A 24,929-nucleotide genomic window follows, 5' to 3' on the forward strand; every position below is an offset into this window, starting at 1 on the left:
TAACAATTTCGATATAGTGTTTTCACCTCTATGCAAGGGGCTAACATGCTTTTAGGAAGTGGAATTTAACATGAAAGGAATCATAAAGGGGAAAAAGTACCACTACATCATTTTTTTTTCTTGACACAACATACCCCTTCCTACAATGTATGTGATGTTAAAAAGCATGCAATCATAAGCACATTGCATCATTTTAACCAAAGCAACATCTGAACTATTATTTTAGATCCAATTCTCCAGGATACATTTTCATGACCACAGATCAAAGGAGAAATGCATTATCTTTTTTATTCCATGCTCACCTGCTGCAACAGCTCCAGTATAGAAGATACATTTTTATAAGTGGTATTTTTCATATGTAACCGATGCAAACCAAAGAATATACAACAACAAATTTCGAAAAGAACAAGTACACTGCACAGCTTTACACTTTGATACAAGCAAGAATGAGTGAGCTTGAATTGTAATTCATGCAATATGTAAATACTGCTGGTATTAAATGGAAAATAGCAAAAAACCCAACAGAAGGAAGTAAATTACTAATTGTTTGAATTTCAGCCTTCTGTAATTATTTTTTTTTTTGTCTTAATCACCAATTAAACATTAACGAGTATGCCAGTAACTTGAAGTTGCACTCCAGTGTTTCGTTGCAGGGGTTTGTTTGTTGATTGATGGTTGGCTTTTTTTCCCCAGTTGAAAGCATACTATGTCTGTTTACCAATTATCTCAGGGTAGTATGATACCACTGGGGTTCCAACAAGTGAGTCTGATGGAGCTAGGTTAGGTTAAAAGTGATACGTGAGGAGTGGAAATGAACTGTGCTAGATTAGCTGTGAGGTGGATGCATCAAGCTTGGTACTACCAAGCATGCCATCTGGCTCCCTAAGCCTTGGGGATTTTAGTTGGTGGCTTTTTGTCTTTTACTCTTCACCAAATTTGTGATACGAGCCCTCATCGTCCTTCATCAAACCTGAATTAGAGAAAATAAACAGAGAAACAAAAGGAAAAACAAAGGTTGCTATGAATGATGAGGCAACAAGCAAACCCGGGATGCAAGGTAGTCAAGATAAATATGCAGATCAGTAGCATGTCACATGCAAATTGTAGCTTTCTGGATAATGATCTTTGATTTTGATAAATTGATGCAAAACATAGTCAAGGAAATGCAATCAATAACATGAAATACCAAGAGAAGAATTCTGATTAAAACAAAAATTTCAACAAAAATTGTAATATTGCTTACTGTACAAGCACTATAACTTTTGATGCATACACTGTATGAAGGGTGATGTTCTTCAGGTAAGATCCTAGTAAGCTGGCAACTGGCTAAAGACCAACATTATTACATAAGAGTGCAAACAAATCCTGGTGACAATACAGATCTATAGAAAATAGGAGGAAATTGGAACACAAAAACATGCTAAATCTGACTGACATGGTTGTCAGTTTATGGTTGCCATGGCAACCAGCAATATTGGACATAACTAAAACATCAAAATGTTTGTAATAAAATTTCAGGTACAGTCACCAAATTTGATTGAAATTGAGTCAAGGGCATAGGAGTGGCAAATGAAAATAATTATGATGGGGGCTTGGGCTTTATAGGGCTAACAATTCTCATGTCAATTATGATATTTTCCTTGTACTAGATTAGAATTTAGATCTAAATTAGATTGAGTCAAACTGTTTTTTTTTTACAACTTCATTACTGACCATTCAGAGCAAAAAAATGTTTTTATGCAACCACTTTTTTCAGTGAGGAGGATCTTCCTGAGGACTTGAATAGTAAGCAATGGCCTTTTATGCTGCATAGTAGCTATGCATGAAGTGCTGTGATCAATCGACTACATGATGACCAATATTGCCTGGCTAAAAGCAGCTGCAGCACCCAAAATGAACTTAATTTAGTATATTTACATGTAGAAGGTTCAAAATATCAGTATTCTTTTTTTTACCATAGTAACAGGAAGGTAACGTGGGCTTCAGTTGTATGTATACCTCCGCCAAGGGAGGAGATTATGTTTTCATTACCGTTGGTTTGTTTGTTTGTCCATGTGCACGATAACTCAAAAAGTTGTGCACGGATTTGGATAAAACTTGCAGTCAAAGGTTTAGTATGACACAAGGAACTGACAATTAAATTTTGATAGTGATCCCGACATTTTTATGGATTTTATGAAGGATTTTCGATATTTTGACAGGTTGGGTCAATGAACTTGAGAGTTCAAGCAGCTATTTTTTTAGGATTTCATACGCACACTAAAGTGCATGTTCTAGTTTCTGCTAGGGCAAGGCGCGCCGAACAGCTCAGGGTTTATGACATAACAAAGGCTTCTACAGTGTATATTGGGAAATGGGCAATTTTTCAGCCTGCATATGTATGAGTGGAAATCACTGATCGCTATGGAAGAGCAAGATCATCGGTGGAAAATACTGCTTGGCGGAGGTCTGCGCTCTCAGAGTGCTTTTCTAGTTTTGTGTATTACATATCGTCGCTGGGGTGACAAGACCTCGTATCTGCAAAATGTCAAATGTTCAGGAGAGCCAAAAAACATGGCGGCCAAAGCACTATAGCAAATGGGATAGCCTTTCCTTTGACATGCCATGGTGGCTTCATTTTAGGAGTAAGACAGTTGGGATTTGGACAGGACATCACTTAACCCATTATTTGACTATTAATCAAAAAAAGTCATTTTCGCCAAAATTGCAGATACAAGGTCTTGTCACCCCAGCGATGATATACTTGTATCAATATCCAAAAGATTAATTTCCTCATTTCAGCAGCAACAAAACTGCTGAGACTGTCGAAGTGAGACTGACCCTTCTTTTGGTTTAATGTCTCCACAACATCTGGTCATCAATGCATAAATCCAACAAATTAAATTAAACTTAAAACTCCCCTGGATAAAGAGATGAGTGACACTGAGAAATTACAGACTGAAGCAGAATTGACTTAATTATGGTTGCCTGAGGATTATACAGTACACTTACTTTTTCAGAGAAGTTTTAGTCTTAGAGTTACATTGTAGTCTATCTTTTGCTAAACATAGTATGAATAATAACAACCCACTTCACTCAAGCTGATTTTGATTGCATTTTGTGTCTCACTCATCCACTCATATTTAATACACAATGTAATAGTTTCCAATCATGGCAAACAGTTCTATTAATGCTTGGAAGAAAAAAAAAGAAGCAATCAACAATCAGTTTCTAGAGATACAAGTAGGTGCTCTATGATTCACAAATATTTTTCACCCATAGGAGCTTCGCAGTGTCTCTTCCTATCTGTTTTCATTCATGCAATAATATAAGAGCATCATGATACAGTGCCAAAACAAAGTATACAATGTAATGTGTCATATAGGAATGTTGCAACAAGTTTCATTTGTGCATCATGCAAGTAGCAATGTTTAGTGGTTACCATGCTTTTGTTATATTAGTAGCAATCATGCTTGCATTTTGACCCAATTAATAGCATTTTCATGAATATGCAACCATGCAAATATACCAGGCTTACCACATCATGCTCTGTACTTTATGAAAATCATTAAATACACATTATAATGCATACTAGGGTCGGACAATGGCACAGTAACTAATGTGTTATTAACCATGGAGGCAGTCAGGGTATTCAACATGTCATGTATCATGTGCGCTGATAAGCAGTTTTCAGCTAATTGTTCAGTTTCCAAGCATAAGTTTGTATCTAAGATAAAATGTGAAGGCAATATCTGACGTTGTACAATGCAGAAATGTGATCTTAACATGAAATTACATTATTTACAATGTGCTCCTTCTCCCTCCATGACAGATTATAACAAATAAGAAAACAACAGACAGCAGGGTTTAAAAATGACTATTTGCTCACAGATATTTGGCTGAAACTTTCACTAGCAGGATCAGAACAGATGCCCCCCCCCCCCCCGAGAAAGAGAGAAAAGAAAGTAGAAAGATCATCACAAAAATACAGAACATAGAACAGAGAGTACGAGCTACCTACTCACATCCTGAGAATTCACATAATTGAAGATAACAATTTATACTCTCTGCACTTGTGGTTTTCTGTTTAATTCAGTATATGCCGTATTTAGCGAGTCTAGTTTCCATGAATCGGGACTTCCCGACAATTTTGCGAGTGGTTAAATTCACTATCGTGGAGTGCAGTGCTGAATATAGAAATGTATGCATGCACGTCACATTCATATCGGGATCGGAGTCAATATTTTGCGCGTGCCTTTAAATTCGCGAATAGCACCTAACTCACGAAATTTGTGGAAATAAACACCTCGCAAAAATTAAGCGTATACAGTAAACAAAATTTGGATACAATTTATACAGTTCACACACTATACTCTCTTTCACAAGTGTTTTCATTTCTCTCTGTTTATTATTATTCAATATCTTGATGATACGGTTGTAATCATCACACAAAGTGAGTATCACATTGTTCTGGCCTAATATTATCTGGAAATAATCCCACTGTACTAATCGCAAAGAACCGCAGATATCAGTTAAGTTCCAAGTCCCCTGAATTGGCTAAAACTGAGTCACGTTTGACATACAGTTTCACAGTACGAAGTCTCTAAGAGAGGAATATGATATGATGTGAAATATATCTGATGTATTACTGTATTTGTAGAGCCTTAGTTTCATGCAGGCATCAAAGATTTAAAACAACAACAACAACAATTGGGGATAAAGGGATTACTACACTGGCTACTGCCCAGCACAGAATTTTGATATGTGGAGAAGGACTTTTTATAAATGAAAACACTGGCTTTCATTAACGTTAGTCTTTTGTGTGTAAGTTACTCATAAACATTAAGAGCTCGTATAAGATAGTATAAGATAGTATAAGAGTCTAGGTATAAGATAGTATAAGAGTATAGGTATAAGATAGTATAAGAGTATAAGTATAAGATAGTATACGAGTATAAATCTTGATATTGAATTATTTGCAACACTGAAATGTGTATAACTCTGTGATTATCAAGAACCATCCAATACCTGGCAAAGTAAACATACAGTGAAATATTTCATGGTATGAAAATGTTTGCAAAATTTATATTCTGCTGACCTATTCAGTGGTAATAATACAAGTACTGTAAAACACAATATATTCACAGCATGAAAATTTTGCGAATTGGAGCCGACGGCCTTTCTCGCAGCATGAAATCTTCGCAACTTGCCACTGGCATCCAATGCATATTGTGTAGGCAAGAACTTTAGCATGCATTTTAATTTCGCGAATGTTGCCGATCGAGAAATTCACAAAATTAAAATGCATGCGAACATTTCTTGTTTTACAGTATTCTATGAAACATCAAATTGCATACAACTTCAATAATTGAAGTGCTGCACAGACCCAACAGGGATGTCTCTGCTTCTAATACAAGCACTACACAGACCACACAACAAAGTACAAATCTTTTCATTTACATTTTGCTGAGGCTCAATGATCTTGACAACTAAGGATTGACCTTTTACTCTCTCTAGTCTGCACAAAGAAGATACTTTCTGTATTCATTACACTAAATATCATTATAATCATATTGAATTCTGATATACGCCTAGTAGAATTTGTGGCCATAAACAGATTCAAGCTACAATTAGGTAACCACTGGCTTTGACATATATCTTACTTTTTGCTCCAACATTTCAGGCTACTACCTGGACTTGCTTAAATTCATTGCTATCCTGCTTACCAGATAATATTACCATGTGCAGGACATTCCTAGCTGAAGTCACGACCAAAGTGAATCAGAATGACATCTTTATTCAGAACACAATAACCTTTTAAGTGACAGCACCTTAGCACCCCCCTCCCCCCCCCCCCAAAAAAAAAAAAGAAGAAGAAGAAGAAAAGAGACCCGGGGGTCTTGCGCTCACCTGAGTATCGCAAGTTCACCTTTCATGCAGTCACTTACCTAAATCACACACAGCTCCACCAAAATTTGACCCTGAGGCATTCTCAAGTACAAGATGTGACAATTAGGGCCAAAATTTGGACCCCACCCCCCCCCCCCCCCCACCCCTACTCATAGTTTCAATTTTAGCTCTATCACTTCTGGTTCTAAAGGAGAAGATTTTTTTTTTTAAGATTCCTTAATTTGGGGGGATAGGGCCCCCCTGGGGCCCCCCTGGGTGGGGCATGGTGCCAATTTTAACAAATTGAGATTCTAACCCCCTAGGGATGCTACCTGTCAAGTTTGGTGAAAATCCATCATGAAGTTTTCAAGAAGAAGATGAAAATGTACAATTTAGGAACCAATTTGGACTTCCCCACCCCTCCCCCTGCCCCTTGAGGGAGGCATCCCTGGATCTGCTATGAACAAACTTGAAACTACAGTCATTAATGTACTAGTTAACTCATAGTATTAACTTAGCTGTATCACTTCTGATTCTAGAGAAGATTTTTAAAGATTCCTTGATTTTGGGAGGTTTAGGCCCCTTGGGGCCCTCCAGGTGGGACAGGGTGCCCATTTGAACAAATTGAGATCCTATGCCCCTAGGGATGCTACCTGCCAAGTTTGGTGAAAATGGGTCATGGGGTTCTCAAGAAGAAGATAAAAATGTACAATTGGGCCCCATTAGGACCCCTCCCCATCTCCCTCCCTTGGGTCCCAAGGGGGGCATCCCTGATTCCGCCATGAACAAATTTGAAACTACAGTCATAACTGTACTAACGCATAGTATTAACTTAGCTCTGTCACTTCTGGTTCTAGAGAAGAAGATTTTTAAAGATACCTTAATTTGGGAGAGTTTGGGCCCCCCTGGGTGGGTTATGGTGGCCATTTTAACAAATTGAGATCCTAACCCCCTAGGGATGCTACCTGCCAAGTTTGATGAAAAGCGGTCTTGGGGTTTTCAAGAAGAAGATGAAAATGTAAAAAGTTTACGGACTCCGGACGCCGGACAGAGAACGATCACAATAGCTCATAAACATCAGCATCCATTACAGCAGAGGCACAAAAATACTGTTGTCCATGAAATCATCTTTTTTTTCATGTAATTTCCTATTTTCTCAATATCATTCTACAGATGTTTGTCTTAATGCATAGTTTGCAAGTTTGTCAGAGAAAGGTGCAGGTGTGATCATGAGGAACAGTATGCTACATGGTCACTTGAACTGTCTTTCAGTCAGGGCTGTACACACACAGAACTTGTGAAGACTATCCTGGTTGCTGGGAATCTTTTACAGTTGTACATTGGTGGGGAAAACCAGTTTAATAATAGGCTTCAGCAAGACTGGTTTCAATCATCCAGTTCACTTGTAAAAAATTACAGCGTGACCCTGAACCCCCTTAGCAGAGTATTCCTAAAGCCACTTTCAAACTTGTTCAAAACATTATCATTAGGATTCAAAGCAATGTACAAAGAGGGTTAATGGTGCAGAACTTGTTAGACCAGTATACTGCAAACTCCTACTTAATGGAAGAATCATTAATGTGTGGTTAGGTTAGAAGGAACATAGCAGATTAGCACATCACCTGATGTCAGCATTAATGTGAAAGTTATAAAAGTGTGAGGCAAGAATAGGCGTAGTTCTAACAAAAGTAAAGGTTGTGAATTGTCTTTGCAGCCACATCTATTTCAATGCTGTCATTAAGAACATCATTTTTTTTGTTAATTTATCTTAAAAAGAAGACATTATGCACATTACAAATATTTTCTGGGATCACATAACACTGTGTGGGTGGTTACATGAATGAACTTTGAGGTTTGATGGATACGTCTGTTGCTCTACAGCAGCATAAAAATACTTTGAAAAGAGTAAAAATTACTACATTTATAAGAACAATTGAACAATATGATCAAATCTACACTGCCATGAATTATACAAAAAGTATATCTGTACAGGGAAAATCTATAAACTGCATTAAATCAGAATTGCAGTGGCATAAATGTATGTGCAAACAGTGAACAATAACACTTCATGAGTTTTTTCTCCCATGACAAATGCTGGCTACAATGTGTCTTAAGGCGTCTTTCAATGGAAGGAATGGACTTGATATCACGGATATCACACAGTAAACTCTGATGAGAGGGTAGAACAGCACTATTGGCATAAGCAGCAAGGAAGAAGCAGAGGTCAAGGGTCAGAGGATGAATTCAGGTGGATGATGGGTCGACATGCAAGCCTGTTGACATGGAAACAAAATAAATGTCACGACAATGGGATGAAATGTCTATGGGACTGGGTCACCTGATCTGGGTCACCTGATGCAAAACACATCATGTTATACAAACATGCATGCATGGCTTTTATAAAATGTCCCTACTTTTCATTTTACAATGTATTTCACATCTGAGCGCACTTATTAGCCATTTTTTCCTTTAACTGTGAACAGAGCACATGACCAAGGTAAAACAACTCATCTCTATCAGGCGATAAAAAAAAAAAAAATAGCCAAAAAGGAAATCATTTTGATTCTAGGAAATCCTGTCTCCAAATAAAGGTAATGCGCTACAAACTTTGCAACATACTTTGTTGACATTAGTGCAGCATACATGTATTGCACCATCAAAATGTTTGATTGCATTGTTGTTATTTTTTTTATTTCTCTTATAAAAGCAAGCACGTGAGGGTCAGAGAGCAGTCAATGGGGAAGAGACATCCATTATGCCATACTAAATAATGGGGTAAAAATAAACAGTTGTAAGGATATGGATCATACCATGTCACCTGCAGAAGATTATTAGTATATTGAATAGGTACACATGCATGTGAGAGTTGTTACAAGTGATTGCTTTACAACGTAAATAAATAAATAAATAAATAAAAAATGTTGTTTCTCTTCCTTTAGCTGTTAGTTTGGCAATGAAGAAGTTCACTTGATTTCTACAATGACACTAATCAGATACTACAGAAATGGCTGATCAGCATTAAAAAGAAGTCAACTACATGTATTAAACAGCACTACACCATGTAACAGGACACACAAAAAAGAAAAACAAATGCTTACACCACCTTCATCTGAAGAAATTTACAAATATATAATTCTAAAGTGGTTAACAATGGAGGGGGAAAATTGGCATCGGATATCTTGTACAGATGGTACAAATGAATGTTTCAAAGTATTCTAAAACTTCTTGAGTTAAATAGTGAGTAAACTGATATTTGCAAAATCAACAAATGACCATAATGCCTTCCATAATAGAAAATGCACTACATTGTATTTATACAGTATAGTAATCCAAGGTGGAAAATAAAACAAGTTTTCTCCTGATAAGAGGTGAATCTTATTCCTCATTCTGTATTTATGGTTCTCAACCATGAATGCAATCATTCAAGAAATTATCTGACAAATCCAGCTCCTACAAATTATACTTGTAAAATATATGGCGCACACAGTAGCCTAGAGCTAAGAGTCCTAGCAGTTACACAATTCATGTATTCACTCTGCCACAGACTCTTCTTAAAAAGTCACCTCCAGCCTATTACAGAGAACTGGATGATAAACCTGCCAAAGACTGTATGAGGAGATTATCAGCCCACTTGCTCATTTATTCTTGCTTCTTATTACATGCCCTGAAGAGGTTTATCAGCCAGTAAATCCTATGGTACTCAGGTGTTTGAAAAGCTTTTGAAAGCTTTCTAATTCTCTGCCTAGTTACTTTAATATAAGATGATACTCACTCACATAAATATGCTATTTTTGTCAGAAAAATCCGTTTCATAGAGGTCCTTAGTCTGGTCAAAGACCTCGAAAAACATTTTCACCAATCCTGTCAATATAGGCCGACTTTATAGTCTAAGCCTTTTTATGAAAAGTAAATTCATTTCAAAGAAGAATATCAGCACGTAATACGGTAAGCATAGAAAACAGAAATTTGTAATTACATCTTTGCACGTATTTTCTTCCTCTAAAGAAGAGAAAAGAAAATTGTATGATGATATCACTACACATGACATTCACTGTACAAGCCTTTCTGGACAGTACATCTAAGCAATAAGAGGCAATGGTGCTACCACAAACCTTTCTCCCTCATTTACTTCACCATGCAAACCTTCATGCAACATATACAATATGAGGCAACTTTACTTCAGCAAAGAAATGACTGCCCCTTGCATGACAGGCACCATATACAGTATTGTAAATTCAGAAAGGAAAGGAAAGCTTCATATTCAGAGCAAGGGTAAGGTCATCAAACTGATAAAGCATTTTCCTTTTGGTCTAGATGTTCGTTTAGTCAATAGTGGCACAAACATAACTTCCCTCTGCACATAACACAAAACAGCATACATGTAACTTGTATCAATGTTCATATTCTCATAATTGTTCACTTCTGGTTCCTTTCATGTAAGCACAACTCTAGTATCTATGTCCTCAAGAACACAACATTTTCCACTTGATAGAAGTAGCCACACCAGACTTTGGGTCTTCTTGAAAGCACCTAGGGATCATCTTGAAAGTTTTGAGTGGTCTTCTTGAGAGTTTCTAGGGGTCTTCTTGGACTGCAACTCTCCATGCACGGCCAGGAATCCAGAACACAGACTCTGAATATCTTCAATTTGAACAATCTAAGACTGGAGGTCCTTGACATTGCTGTATGAATGTCAGAGTCGTCTACACTCAATAACCCACTCACTAGCTGGAGGCCTTTCATTAAGCGTTTTGTCCAACAAATTTGTTCAACAAATTTGCTCTCAGTCAGTCTGATGCAAGGATTTCAGTAGCTTATAACAGTTTGTCAGAAAAAAAAAAATGACCAATCACTTCACGAAATTCCCTCCAGATTGCAACTAAATAAAGTGTGGTACTTGTACTTTATTGACTAACGTGTAAATCACTGAAATAGCACAGTATTTCTGAAGGTTTAAAAAAATCTGCACAACTTTGAAGTGTTACAGCACTGTAAAAGACATAGTCAGATATTTCACTTTGTAACTGAAGCATGAGAACACCACAGTCAGTGTCAACAAAGCCAAACACAGTATATTCTAGGTTTCTTGTTTGGTGGAAAGAAGGATTGATTTTAATACCTGCTTTATATACTACACCTCTTAAAACAATACATGGCGTAATGGTAGTGACATTACTGTACGCCCAATATCAAAGAGGAATCCTAGGGTTCTTAGAACATTGTATTTATGTACATCATTTCCACCAGGCTGTTTTCTATGAAAGTACGCTTTTCTTGTCTACACAATCTTTCAAGATATCTTGTTACTCTGTATCTCATATCAATAAATACATTATCATAATATGACATGTGGTTTGTCCATACTGTTGGGTTGTGATGAAGAATGCAAAGATAATAACACGGCACGTTGGCAATACTACAACACATCACTCTGATGAAGACAAGGGTGTTCACACAGAAGCACAGACACATCAACATGAATTCACATTTGACATTTACACCCTGCTGCATGAACAGAAAAAAAAATACAGAAAAAAGACAGATACTCTTTGTGATTTGTGACTTTCTTGCTCTCACAATGATATAGAGGATTTGTGACTTTCTTGCTCTCACAATGAAGAGGATTGTGACAGTCCAGACACACTGGGTTCAGTGAAGAAAGAGGCACACTGCAGGCTTTAACACACAAGTGATGACAATGTACTGAAAGGTACAATATACTGAGTGTGTAATATTCTGTGAAGAGCAAGACTTACACACATACAAAAATATGCATCATGTTGAGAAAACACATGAAGTTGCAGATGTTTGATGATATACAATGATGTAAACTTGGGATTTATCGTAAGATATTGAGGTGAATACCAATTCACTACAGTACAGTAAGCTGCAAATTTAGGTAAGCACATGGAGTGCTTTGGTGCGCGATGATGACATTTGCAACCATGGAATGACTCACAGGTTTGCCCCCGCATTATGCCAAAGCTTTTACAGCATTGATAATCTCTGGATTTCTATTTTCAATTTTGGAGATTCTCCAGAATGAGACAAGGCTTAATAACTTTGAGAGTAATAGCTTTTAAGATGAAACCACAAGGGTATAGTACCTTGGATTCAACACATTAAAGTAGTTACACTTAAAAAAAAAGAATAATGAGAGAATGTCAATGTGCTTTGAATAAATATTCATAATAATTCACTCCTTTCATCTCCCACTTCTATAAGAGAGAAACATTTAATATGCTCATGTTTCTAAGGTTGGCACCAACTATGACTTTTATGATGATGCAAGCAATGGAGAGTTTGAAGGAACTGAAATACATGTCTTGTGAGTGATCTTTGCAAAGAAGATGACATACAAAAATTGTAGCTTCTATGTAATTTGTACAAGTTTACTGATTTATCTTCTGTGAAGGACTATACAGTTGATTTGCTTTATGTTTCAAACCACATGTGCAAAGGAGAAATTACTTTTTCAAGGTATATGACTTGAGGCAACAGATTTACAATGCTCCACAAATTGTTCACTTACCTGGATGTCACACATGAAAGGGCTGTACTTTATACAGCTGTACCTTCCCTTTCTTAATTCCTTGAGAATTTATGGTTGATGACATTTATTAGCAAATTACATTAACCCTAGACAACAATACAGTCTATAGATATCGCAGAATGAATACACAATCAGGATAATGATGCTATTGTATAATATAATCACAGCTGTTTTACTGTCTATCTGGCTAAAGTCCTACAGATAACAGCTTTGAATCAAATTTTCTACTTGGGACTATTGTGTTCTAAAGTACAATCTACTATATGGGGAGACTGTCCTGGTGTTACTGTCCAAAAAGAAGTTATTATTAAAGGGGACTGTTCACAAGCCCAATTTTGAACAATTCAATGTCAGTTCATCTATCGCTGGGCTTTAATTTTTTTCTTACTACCTAAATTCTCTATGCCTTACAGAATAGAACCTATGATCAGGTTTTTGAAAAACTGAAGAGTAGCATTGTCAATATACAGAGTAGAGGAGCTATCATTGATAACTGAAGGAACAGCCAACATAGGCTAAGTTTGACACTTGTTCACTGATATTCATATAATTGCATTTTGCAGAGATATTCTTCTTTAATAAAGCATAATATCCTTGAAGCACCCTTCCTTCTTTTTTTTTTTCTTTAAATGATGCTATCTGGTCAGTTACTGCATAAATCACTAAGACTTCCAAAATGTGCTGGGATGTCCCTTACAATTTCTTATTTGATTATTTCCATTAATCTTGACATCTATGGACACCTTCTGTATTTTCCTACTAAGAGAGATTCCTCAGATTTGCCATGACCAGTGTTAGTGTTAGCCACCATCTGACATTTCCTTATTACCACAATGCACTCTGGAGGTTAGTTTTCCATTCCCACATAATGCCAGGTAGATACCAGATGCCACAACAGACTTACCGTATTTACGCCTTATCTCGTCATTCTTGGCCTTGCGCTCTGCTTTCCTGAAAAGGAGTAGGAAAGAAAAAAAAACACAAAAATGTTGTTTCATTTCCTGCTGCAAAATTTGATATCATGAATGTAAACACAAGAGTATAGAGGTTCAAGTTTCTCTGTGAGTGTATGCACCTAATCATATCAAAACATAATAACAAATACATATGTACATAGTCAATATTTAGGTTTTCATTATGGTCTAAAATATAATCAAATATGAGTTCCCATCAAAAACATTCTTGTAATAAGGAAACTACTGTACACTCCTCTACATGATCTCAAAAAATCTTCTCTGGTTTGTATGTGTGCATTTCTTTTTGCACAAGTGTAAAGTGTTCATTAAAAAGCTATTAAATGGATACTGGTATCTGCCAATGGGAAGGAACAACAGATAAATTCTAGTGTAAATTGTTCCCGACTACATGCACTGATGAAAGAGGAAGTAAACTGTCTTAACAGAATGAAACTGAATGTGTGTAAACAATTTAGCAAAGGCTGATGTATTCAATGAATATCTCCGTTCAATCATGAAAATGGTTTGAGTGGCATTTTGTAGCAGTGGTTTCAAAAAAAGTGCTGCAACCAAACAATATTTGTGAATGTTGGCCCAAAATAAAAGTGGATACTCAGGAATGGGTTCATGTTCATCAAACTCACTATACTGGGTATCGTAACAGAATAAATATGCCCAGCATTATACAACCATAGTATCCTATTTACTGTATGGTATACATAGAATGCTTCTGCTTACAAATATGGAGAACTTACCATCATAAGAAAAGTGAACAATGCAATATCTGTACTTATTTATCTACAAGTACAGTTTATTCTTGAACTAGCGTATCCTGAATGTGAAAGTGTTCTAGTAACAATTCAACAAATATTATGGAGAACAAAATGACAGAAATCTAAACAAGATCAAGATAATCAAGTGAGATCAATTAATCTCTTACTTCTGTTCATGTTTCATCTTCCTTTCTTCCTTCTGTCTCTCTGTCTTGGCATCTTCCCGAGCCCATCTGAAAGAGGAAGTTTTAATGAGAGTCGTGATGTGTACCATGAACACCATGACCCATGAACACGCAATGCAATTTTTAACAGCAGGCAAATGACTAATAAGCAGAGAGTTTGTACTGTACACACAAACTATCCTGTTGGACTGAATCTGTCGAGACTATCTTGTATATAATGCCTTTCTGATCCCATTTATCTATTTTTTCTTCCTTCTCTTGTCCAACTTTCCATAAATGAAACATCCTTACATACATACAGTGCGCTCAAGATTTATCTTTCAAATTGTGTATTCCAAGAATTCTTGTACTTTTATGCACTTGCCGGAATGACTACATGTATTCAATAGGTACAATGTATCAAACCATAAAACATATAAACCATATACATTGTACTACATATATCACCTACTACGGAAATCTAGAACAGCCATTCTAGTACTCTTTGATCAAAACAATATTAACCCGTTGAGGAGGGTTTGATTTTGGTATAACACGCATTTACAATAGACGCTTGCCCGAGTATACTCGGGACTCGTCCTCAACAGGTTAACTGAGAGAAAATTATCCAGATTCCCGCATCAGGATCTCTTATTACATGAAACAGTACTACAATGATATCCTCTGCACGATCTGAGTCACTCTTCATAAACTGACAGGAATAATTGCTTGCAGCCAGGTGGAATCCCAAATTGTGACGATGTATCACAAGACCAGACTATTTTACACCTACACCTGTAGCAAACATGTCTATGATCAATTTTAATGACAGTTTAGTTGGAGAATGTAGCAATAAGTTGCTGAAGATTCATGAAAAACACTTGTCAAATGAAGTTCAACTACCAGTAATGTCTCAAAGCCTAACTGGCTAAATATGATTTTCATAGGAAATCATGTGCATGTGATGACCAATCAAAAACCTGCTAATTAAGCAATTGACACTAATGTCTTGTGGAGAACCAGGCAAAGTTGACAATGAACTCACTTGGCTTTGTTTCCTGAGCCTCTACAGCAGCAGCAGTAGATACAACATGGCACTCCAATGAGAATCATACCAGCAATCACACTCATACTGATAATCAGGGCCTCAAAGTTGACTGCAGAGAAAGGAAGTGTGATCACAGACATAGGTCAATATCAGAAAATCTCTAGCAATTCACGGTTTACAGACAGTGACTAAATGCATTTGGCACAAAGGGAGAATGACAAGCAGAGAAGAATATAAATATTAGTAACATATCTTATTTGTAGCAAATCAGCAGCAGCACGTAGTAAAAACTATGCTTTTTTCCTGAAAAGGGAAGAAAGGGAAGAAATAGAGTGGTTTCCCATTGTTTTAAGTAGAAAAAAAAATCAGATAAGTTTAATAGTAATACAAGCGGTTACCTTTTGAGATTTGATAAATTAATTTTCTCTTACATATTTGTACTTACATGTGAATCAGATAGCAATGATCATCCAGCATGCAAGACAAAGGCAGTGAAATTCCCAGAAAGTGCAACTTACTGTCACGTTCAGACTGAACGTGCTTCTTTACAAGTTGAGTGAATTCATGTAGTGTCCTTCAAAATAAGCATCTTGGAGGCAAAAGTGTCTAAATTTGTCATCAGGTTACTCCCACATTACAAATTCTTCATGCGAGTATATCATGCTAACTCTCTAACATGTATTTTATCTGACTTGCAGATTTCAGTTTATATCAGCTCAAAACATTAATACTCAGGAAATCTGTCTGAATAACTCATCTGCAATGAGTGCTACATTGAAAGACAGACTTGACTGCCAGTGCAAGTGGTGCCCAAAGTTCACTTCAGACTGACTATAAGGAATGGTAGTCCCTGGTGCCTACTGAGGGCATGCAAAAACAAGCTCTTTTCTGTAAATCTCTTCGCAAAGACAGAAATGTTTTGTTTTGTTTTCATAGCTTGTTTGTTTATTTGTTTGTTTGTTTGATGGGGTGGTCACAGGCAACAAGACCAAGGAGTCTGGCAGTCAACCTCATAAACTGACCATTATGTATGAAGACACCTTGCACTGACTTACTCAAACAGGTGCCCCATCTTGCCTCACTAAGAGGGCACTCTTTGTTGGGTAGGATGTCTGAAGCTGGGTAGAGAGAGCACCGTTTGGTAGACAAGCAGTAGTAGCACTATGGGTGAAACAAAGAGAGAATACTATAATCACATCACACATTGGTAATCAGGACAAATACTGATGATGGGGATAGGGAGGATAGAACGAATAAATCGACTGAAGAGTAACATTTTTAAAGTGCATAATCCAACATGCCACGTCGCATACGTAGCTTGGTCAAAGGCAGATGACATGATAACCAATGTTGGATATCTCCTGTCACTGTGTATTATACTCTCCATAAATCCCCTTAAATGTATCATGCATTATGTGACTTCATGATAAAGAAGTCTCATCTGCCCTTTCCTGCATTTTCTCTTTTGTTTTTTCTTTTCATGTGACCTATGGAAGTATTAAACTAATAAAAAACACTGCACCAGAGAAGTGCATCTCATTGCAATTCAGAAGTTCATAGTAATGCTTCACACGTACATGTATCATACTATTTCATAGGTTAAACTTCTGGGTGGTATGCTATAATGCAGAATGCTATGCACAATAGCTGCATGCACCTGATTAGGAAGGAGCCCCCCCCCCCCCGTATTTGTCAAACCACAGACTCTAATCCCATCTAATGCAGGCTGTAAGACTCAGGTTTGCAGTTAAGTGTAAGTCACTGTGGTCTACTATCAGTCATTAAGCTCACTTCCTATACATACATGTAGACAGGTTGATTTAATCATTGCACTTAATACTGAAAGAGTTCAGGCAGAACATACTGTATAATGGTCTACCATGAATAAAGTCTGCTCATAGAGCAATCGAGAAAACTATTAGAATAGCAATAGAGTTCGACAGACATTTAATGGATAATGCACCCCATTTCTACAAAAGAGCAAGATAAAAAATCTAATTCCAAACCTTTCCCATGATGTAAAAAGGTATAGCCTCCTTAAATACTAAAATGTAAAATTTGAAGCAGAATGGAATTTACACAACACTACTTGGATATAAGTCTTGCACATTGTACACATTGTCCAGGCTGATTAGCTGTGTCAAGAGATTTGCCTATTATATTGTATTCTAATGGATGTCAATCACTACTTTATACATGTACTTTCTAACCACATAATGCCAACCTGAAGCTTCTTTCACCCTGACACACAATCAGCTATCAGGTCATCTACTCATTTATGCATTGTGTGCCTTTGATCCAACACAGAATACACTCTTACGAGTCCAATGACTTATTAGAAAACACTTCCTTTGGACAAGAAGTACACACAGAATAGCATACAACACGTCCTAACAGAATCAAGGTCGCATAAGGAGATGGGGGGAAAAATGGAACCTGTTTCTGAGTATGGTAGTAATTTCAGCTTCTAGACAAACATATTGAAAAGAAACTTACTTTTGCTTTTGGTGCTTTGACACAGGCATCACAGCTAGTATTCAGACGACTGCACTCTGCAAAGGAAGAAAAAAAAAATGAGCATAATTTCAGAAACAGATTTGAAATTGTGTCTGATGTCAGTTACACAACTATTAGTGAGCATCAAGTAGCCAGTGTCGTCACACTGGCTTATCCTTTGAGACACTTGTGTATAATGAATGCTTTGTTCATAGCTTGTAGTGCCTTTAGTGACAAAAAGGGCAAATTAATGAAATGGTAATCTCCTTGTAATCTGTTTTATACTCCTCAAGATGTACTGCCTTTATCCACACATTACTGTTGGGCACTCATAGTAGGCCCTATAATATTGTATGAGAAAAGTTTGATTTATCATCCCTGAATCAGGTTGCATCATCCCACATGCAAACATTAGGCATGCTTTACTGTAATAACTTTAGACAATCCAAAAATGTATTTTCTTTTCCTTTCCACGTTTACTGAGGAAATACTTGAACGTCTAGAATACAAATGTTGACGTATTAACTACTGTGCCTACAAGCATAAATTCATACCAGGATCATCTTACAACATACAGGTCAACACTATAATAGCTGAGGGTGACATGCACTCTTCAGCATAAAATATCATAGAGATCCCTACATTGTAATATTCAGACAAGGACTGTATGTTTATCTTTTATGATATTTACGTTATAAAATTACTTGCTTTCCTGAATCATCTCTTATTTTAATCATTCAGTATTGTTTCCACATGTACAATATACAGCAGATTGCATGATGAAGGGCAAGGTGTTTGATCACAATACACTAGTTCTATCATAAAAACATTTCAGAGGCTGCTGACTCCACTGATTCTGTTCATCAGGCTACAATGTACATGTACATAGAATAAACTGTAATTCCTTTGACCTGAATGACTTTAAGCAAACCAGGAACTGTACTTTGCAACTAATTCACACTACAGTGTAACTATAAACACACCTCAGTTTACTGCCATGACTTGGGGGGGGGGGGGGGGGGGGGGTGTCAGGAGGAATCAATGGAAGACCTTTGTATTCATGTGTTTACTGTTTTCCTACAATGGCTGTACTTCTGTGCACAGACAAAGGGAGAGAACACAATAGGTTTGGGTAGCCCTTGAAATGACTCACTTGCTGTACAAGAATGCAGTGCATGCTGTATAGTGTACACAATTGTACACTGGTGTACATGCAAACCCTGAACATGCCTGTGGTCCGTGTGGAGAGGGCAAACTTTTTGTCTTTTATAATATTATATTGTATGAGTATGGTGGGTATGTGTGTGTGTGCGCACATGAAAAGTAAAATTCAGATGGTACTTACATGTACAACTAAGTGTATTTTCAGGTGTAATTGAAAATGCTACAGTGTACATTGAAGATCACACATGTACATTTGTATGAATGAAACTGATTTGCCATACATTGTATTTTGGAAAAAAAAAAGTCAGCATGACAGTGTCAGTCAAAAAGTAGATAAATACTACATTTCATTCTGAATTGTAGACTTTTTAGAACCTGAAATTCAGAAATATTTCAATTTAGTTTTTCAAAGGTACAGGTTTTCCAAATGTGTTAGTTTGTTAGCTAGATTAGTTAGCATTTGTAAGTTAGTTACACTTTGTAGTTGGTTAGTTAGTTAGTTAGTTTGTTTGCTTGTTTGTTTGTTTGTTTACTTGTTTGTATGTTTACTTGTTTGTTTGTTTGTTTTCATAGGAGAAGATGTCTGGATAGCCCTTGTGCAGCTGTTGGCTGGTCTTCCATGGGGTCCCGTTGGATGTGAGGCAGACCACTCACTGGGTTCAAAATCAATGTACCCTGCTCTTTGCGATGAATGAATGAAGAGGGATCTTTCATGTGCCTCTGACTCTCTCACACATGGGACCTCCATTTTAAGTCCTACTGTATCTACGGGACAGAGTGTTTTCCCTCTTACTAGAGGGGATGGTATAATTACACACAACATTGCTCTTGATGAGACTCAGGAATTGAACCTGGGTTCTTTGGATCTGGAGGCAGACGTGTACAGACTGAGCCAAATCACTGTCCATCATACAGTGTACATGAACTGCACATCAAACATCTAAAATAGTGAAAGTTTGTGAGGAAATCAGATGATCCATTGGAAGGATGGTAAGGTCTATCATGAATTTCGGCAGTTTGGAAAATCCCATGTGCTGCCCTCTATCTATAGGAGTTCTACAAGAATTTGTGATGTCACTATATAAAGAAACCAATTAAAAGAAATTGTATACACACACAAAAGAGAACAATACTTAAACAATATTTTTTTTCTTTCTTTCTGTCTCTCTATGTAAAGATGCCAGAAATGAGGTGTCATGTCACTAATGTTCATTTCATCCCTTAATTGTCTACATTTCCTCTGTTTAAAAAATTGGATTTTCCATAACATGGATGTAACAGTAAAGCTTGCACTACATGTAAATCTACACAGTCTGTATACCAAATACGATTCAATGTGGTTGACTTGGTCATGAATGTAAAGTGTCTTTGCACTCTTGAGTGTGCCTGTCAACTTCCTGCATATTTCCATTTGTTTGACATCTATTGGAACACTGTTACTGTAGTGTATAAGCTGTTATTTTCACAAGGGTCCAATTCTGGAATAAATGTTGGAACGCAAGGTTATTTAACCACACACAAAAAATATCTCAGACTAACAGGCATCAACTAGTGCACAATGTACAAATGTATGATAGCCAAGGTGTCAAAATCGCAAAAATAACATCTCGCGAAAATGTTCTTGACTTCCTCATTTGCGAAAATATCTGTTACGAAAATAATAGCTTGTACATCATGGCATTTTGCCACAATAATCTAGCATTATTAACATGTGTACACCTTACTAATACAATGTACAAAATATGTACGCGCTGTAGGTTGTACACATGATTGGCTAACCATAACAATTTTGAACATCAGCTGTAATCGCCAATACATTGTGATACAAGTAACCAATTTATGCATCATATGCCATACACAATGCTGCACACTGGCACTGGCCGATGGTCCCTGACCAGTAAAAAGCACTGTAGGACCAGTAACTTTTTCAGGAATGGACCTGTAGAACATATGAAAGCAGGGTACCTCCTGGTCCGACAGACAGGTCAGACCAGTAGTAAAAATGGGTTAGTGTGCAGCCCTGCCATACAACACACGTACAACTGTAGCTCTGCAATACTGACTTGACACAGCACATTTAGTCAAAATGGGGAGTCTCCTGCATTCTCTGGACAGACCGGATGGTTTAGCATGACTGCCGATTATGATAACAAGCTACAAGTTCAAGGAAAGCTGCCATCTCTGGTCTAGATCATCAATAGCAACAAAGTTTATGCTGACAGGGAAGGATTCTATTATCACATTTGCACGTCTACAGTGTACAGATGTGTATCATTACACGTACAATATGTATGTACTTACGTACATTGTACAATGTAATTGGTTCATGCATGCACTGGTGATGTACAGTTGAACCAAGTATCTCAACTTGTAATAGACTTGTAAGAAACATGCTACACTTTGTATAATGACTGTATTGAACATACATTGTACGTTATTGTGTACAAGCATATTTTGTTGAATAGGAGTTGTAATACAATGTAATTGCCTATGCCTTTCCAATTAAAAAAGGTGCTCATTACTATTTGTAGTATGTATGTTTGTTTGTTTGTTTGTTTGTTTTTGACATTTGACATTGAATGGAGGATGATATGATTAAAGGCACTGCATTGGTATTAAGACAAACTCATCATCCAATGTTCACATCAGAAATGACCTGGATACACACAGGTCTACACTGTATGTACTTTATACAGAGAGTATTAGATAAAGCATGATTTTTAATTTTTTTTTATTTATTTTTTTTAATACAAAACACAAAACAGAGCGCTCTGTTAATACGAATTACAATGAAAAAACAAACAAACAAAACTTCATGTATGGGTACAGCTGGCTGACTGCTGTACGTGTATTTAGTTTATACAACTGTATAGTTTCAGATAACTGACTCATACATTGTACAGGTACTTGTAGAAAGATTTGCTGAATATAATTTCGGTATTTCACCCTCATCATATACTACACAACCTCCTGACACTGGCTTGAAAGCCAACATGTTTGGTGCGCACTGATATTAATTGTAGCACGCAAATTGCGGCATGGGGTAAATCATAATTAAATTACATACTGTACAACGTACTGTGGTACATGCATGCATTGTTTGTGTGCTGAAGCCTGAAGGGACATATTGTTAAGGTACATATACAATATGTACAATTTACATGTACTTCATGATGTACTCCATGGTTTAATCTTGTTCACATTGAATTAGAAAGACAATTTTTGGATGATAGCAGTTTCATAAAAAAATAAAAGATCAGAGGATGCATGTATGGCAAACTCGATAAACGATGAGGATGACTTGACTAGATACAATTGTACATGTCTAGTATTGAAAACCTCTTTGGGTCTGGTATAATGCATAGACTCTACAGTATTTGAGAATCACTCAATATTCAGTTTAGGGGTATCAGTGCTTCTAAACTTGCTCTTCACTCCTCTGCTGATTAGCCAACATACATTATACAATGTAACTGTGAATTTCATGTTTAAGGTACACAGCACCAGAGTCAATAGAGAGCATTTGCAGAGCTTTATGCAGAGCTCATCACCTCAGGGAAGAGCAACAAAGATGGTACCTGAAGTTAAATCATTGTCATATCCTGAGAGACTAAAGTACATGGTATTTGGGGATTCCATCCCTAGAGTATTGACATGAACGTTCAGATATGATTCCAGTGTTCGAGATTTTGTATGATTATTATGGAAGACTTTGATCCAGCTCTTCTCTCTGTTATCAATGATCAAGTTACATTGTACATGCGGTCTGCTGTAGGTTTAAGTTATACAAACATTGTATAAAGGAAGGTGTTGAACTAGTAAAATAATTGAACTCTTTCAATTATTTTACTAGTTCTCTATAATTGACTCTAATTGACTTTCAGTCAGAGAGTACACTAAGTAGTAAATACCAGGACTTGAAATAGCCTTTGTGCAGAAGCTGTCGAGGCAACATCAGTGAACAGCATCCATCAAGTCTAAGCTCAATGACAATGATCACTGCAAGCAGAAATGTAACATTATAAAACAAATTTAATCCTGATTGCATAAACTGACCATCCCCTGGATACATGATCTCCTCAGGTTCAGGACTGAATCCTTTGAAATTGAATGGTCCTCTAGCAAGTCTTCAACTTACCGGGCATCATCGTACATACATGTAGGTAATTCAGCACTGACAGCAGGTAGGCCTAGATTCTAATGTACAATGGAACAGCGAAATAGAGCACAGCTACTAACAGTTTATAACACTAACACTTTAGTTTGAAACAGATTCAAGTCAGAAGTTGATGCATTCCTGTCACAGAAGTAGGCCTACAAAAAATTCACATTACTCTGCAGAGTAATCATCTCAAATACAAGAAGCACCAGCAGTAGCACTGCAGTCATTACCTGTAAATTTTAGCTGAAGTTGTGTACTGCAATAAAGAAAATGAAGTAGGGTTCCTAGGCCTAAGTTTACCCAAGTTTGACATACAGTGGAAGCTTACTGAAAAGTGGGAGGGCATTACAGGAATCAATAAGTTCTGACTTTTAGCTGACACTTGGTTTATCGTCAGCCAATGATTACAGCATGTCTACATGCGTACAAAAACAGAAGAAATTGCAAGTACATATTAGAAAACCATAATCCTATAAAGAATATTGTCTTTCCAGAAGCCTGACAAGACAGCTGACTGGTGAATACAGCTTAGACTTGTCTACTTGGTACTACAGGTGAATACAGCTTCACACGAGTCACAGGTGAAGACATCACATGGAGATAGCGCTACACTAGCCCTAACCCCGGAGCGGGCGCTGTAACACAGGACGGTACGTATTGGGGTCGCTGCTGCGGTTACACTAACCACCTGTTAGCCCCTACTGACAGTTGATGCTACCCAACTGTGTTAGGCCTACATTTGTCATTGGATACCAGATGCGATGTACCATTCAATTGTGAGTTTAACTGTTACACATGCATGTAATCTGGGGGGTGTTTCATCAACGTTTGTCAGCGCTGACAACTGTCAGCTCTGACAATTACAGCAAAATCCTTGGTTTTGATTGGCTGAGATGCTCTGGTAACTGACTGTTACTATGGTGATTCAAGTTGTCAGCGCTGACAAACGTTGATGAAACACCCCCCACCAGCCAGGCCAGGTCTGGTCTTTCATGTTTATGAATGTTTGATAGGCCTACACCGCCTAGATTCTACCTGCTGCCTGCATTTATGTATGCCAGCTAACATAACAGTCTTCGCAGTTTATACAACTTCTATCGTTAGATCTAGAACAGTCCAACGTTACCAATAACACCATGCTTGCAATCCAAGTTTTTAGAGCAGTGGGCCAGTGCAATACAACATAACACTGACTACTGTACTAAACAATTACCTGGTACTTAGAAATTGAACTCACGTTCACTGTGTAAGACAAGTGAGCAACGACCCACGCAACGTTTACGTACCTTCTTCTGGGGTTATTGTGGTTGTTGGTTGTGTAGCTGCCTCAATAAGAACAATGGCGAAACACAATGACAGTGCGAATATGAAGAAACTCCTCGTTTTATCCATTCTGACAGTGGTGTGGACTTAAAGTAGTAAATTAAAATATTATTACTGTGGCTCTTTTCAACTTCACACACGCCAGGTAGACTACATACATGTAACTGATGTTATTTGATAGTGTATGCGCATATCGCATATGCGTAATACATGCATACAGAGCTACAATGTGTAGTGTGTACAGTACAATGACTCCAAGTGCAGCGATCGAGCGCGAGCGGGCGCTCAACACACACAGCAGAATGGATATGGGTATTGCGTATTACACTAACTTTCACGTACGTGCTGTACTGCACTGTCGTATACGGCACTGTGTGATAGCAGTCGTACTGCTCTTGTTTTCGTCGAAAACCGTCGATGAT

The 24,929-nt window shown here is 37.2% G+C and overlaps 1 protein-coding gene across 3 annotated transcripts in view; it reads right to left on the reverse strand.

Annotated features, from left to right (window-relative positions):
- Window positions 1-24,647, reverse strand: part of LOC139729533 (pituitary tumor-transforming gene 1 protein-interacting protein-like) — a 32,581-nt gene extending 7,934 nt beyond the window's left edge. Inside the window, exons 1-7 of one of the 3 annotated variants that reach the window (XM_071640461.1) lie at window positions 24,471-24,647; window positions 17,859-17,914; window positions 16,418-16,523; window positions 15,360-15,471; window positions 14,318-14,383; window positions 13,326-13,372; window positions 641-970 (exon numbers count right to left, since the gene is read on the reverse strand). In XM_071640461.1, the coding sequence (XP_071496562.1) occupies window positions 921-970; window positions 13,326-13,372; window positions 14,318-14,383; window positions 15,360-15,471; window positions 16,418-16,523; window positions 17,859-17,914; window positions 24,471-24,576 (543 nt within the window). In that variant the 5' untranslated portion in view covers window positions 24,577-24,647 and the 3' untranslated portion in view covers window positions 641-920. Of the gene's footprint in view, window positions 1-640; window positions 971-8,089; window positions 8,142-13,325; window positions 13,373-14,317; window positions 14,384-15,359; window positions 15,472-16,417; window positions 16,524-17,858; window positions 17,915-24,470 lie in introns of those variants that run through there. The other 2 variants (XM_071640462.1, XM_071640460.1) reach the window with 2 other exon arrangements.
- Window positions 24,648-24,929: the final 282 nt, after the last annotated feature.

This window comes from Diadema antillarum, unplaced genomic scaffold (assembly GCF_040938485.1).
Source record: "Diadema antillarum isolate AM-2024a unplaced genomic scaffold, OU_Dant_1.0 seq00000244_RagTag, whole genome shotgun sequence".
Classification (NCBI taxonomy): Eukaryota; Metazoa; Echinodermata; class Echinoidea; order Diadematoida; family Diadematidae; genus Diadema; species Diadema antillarum.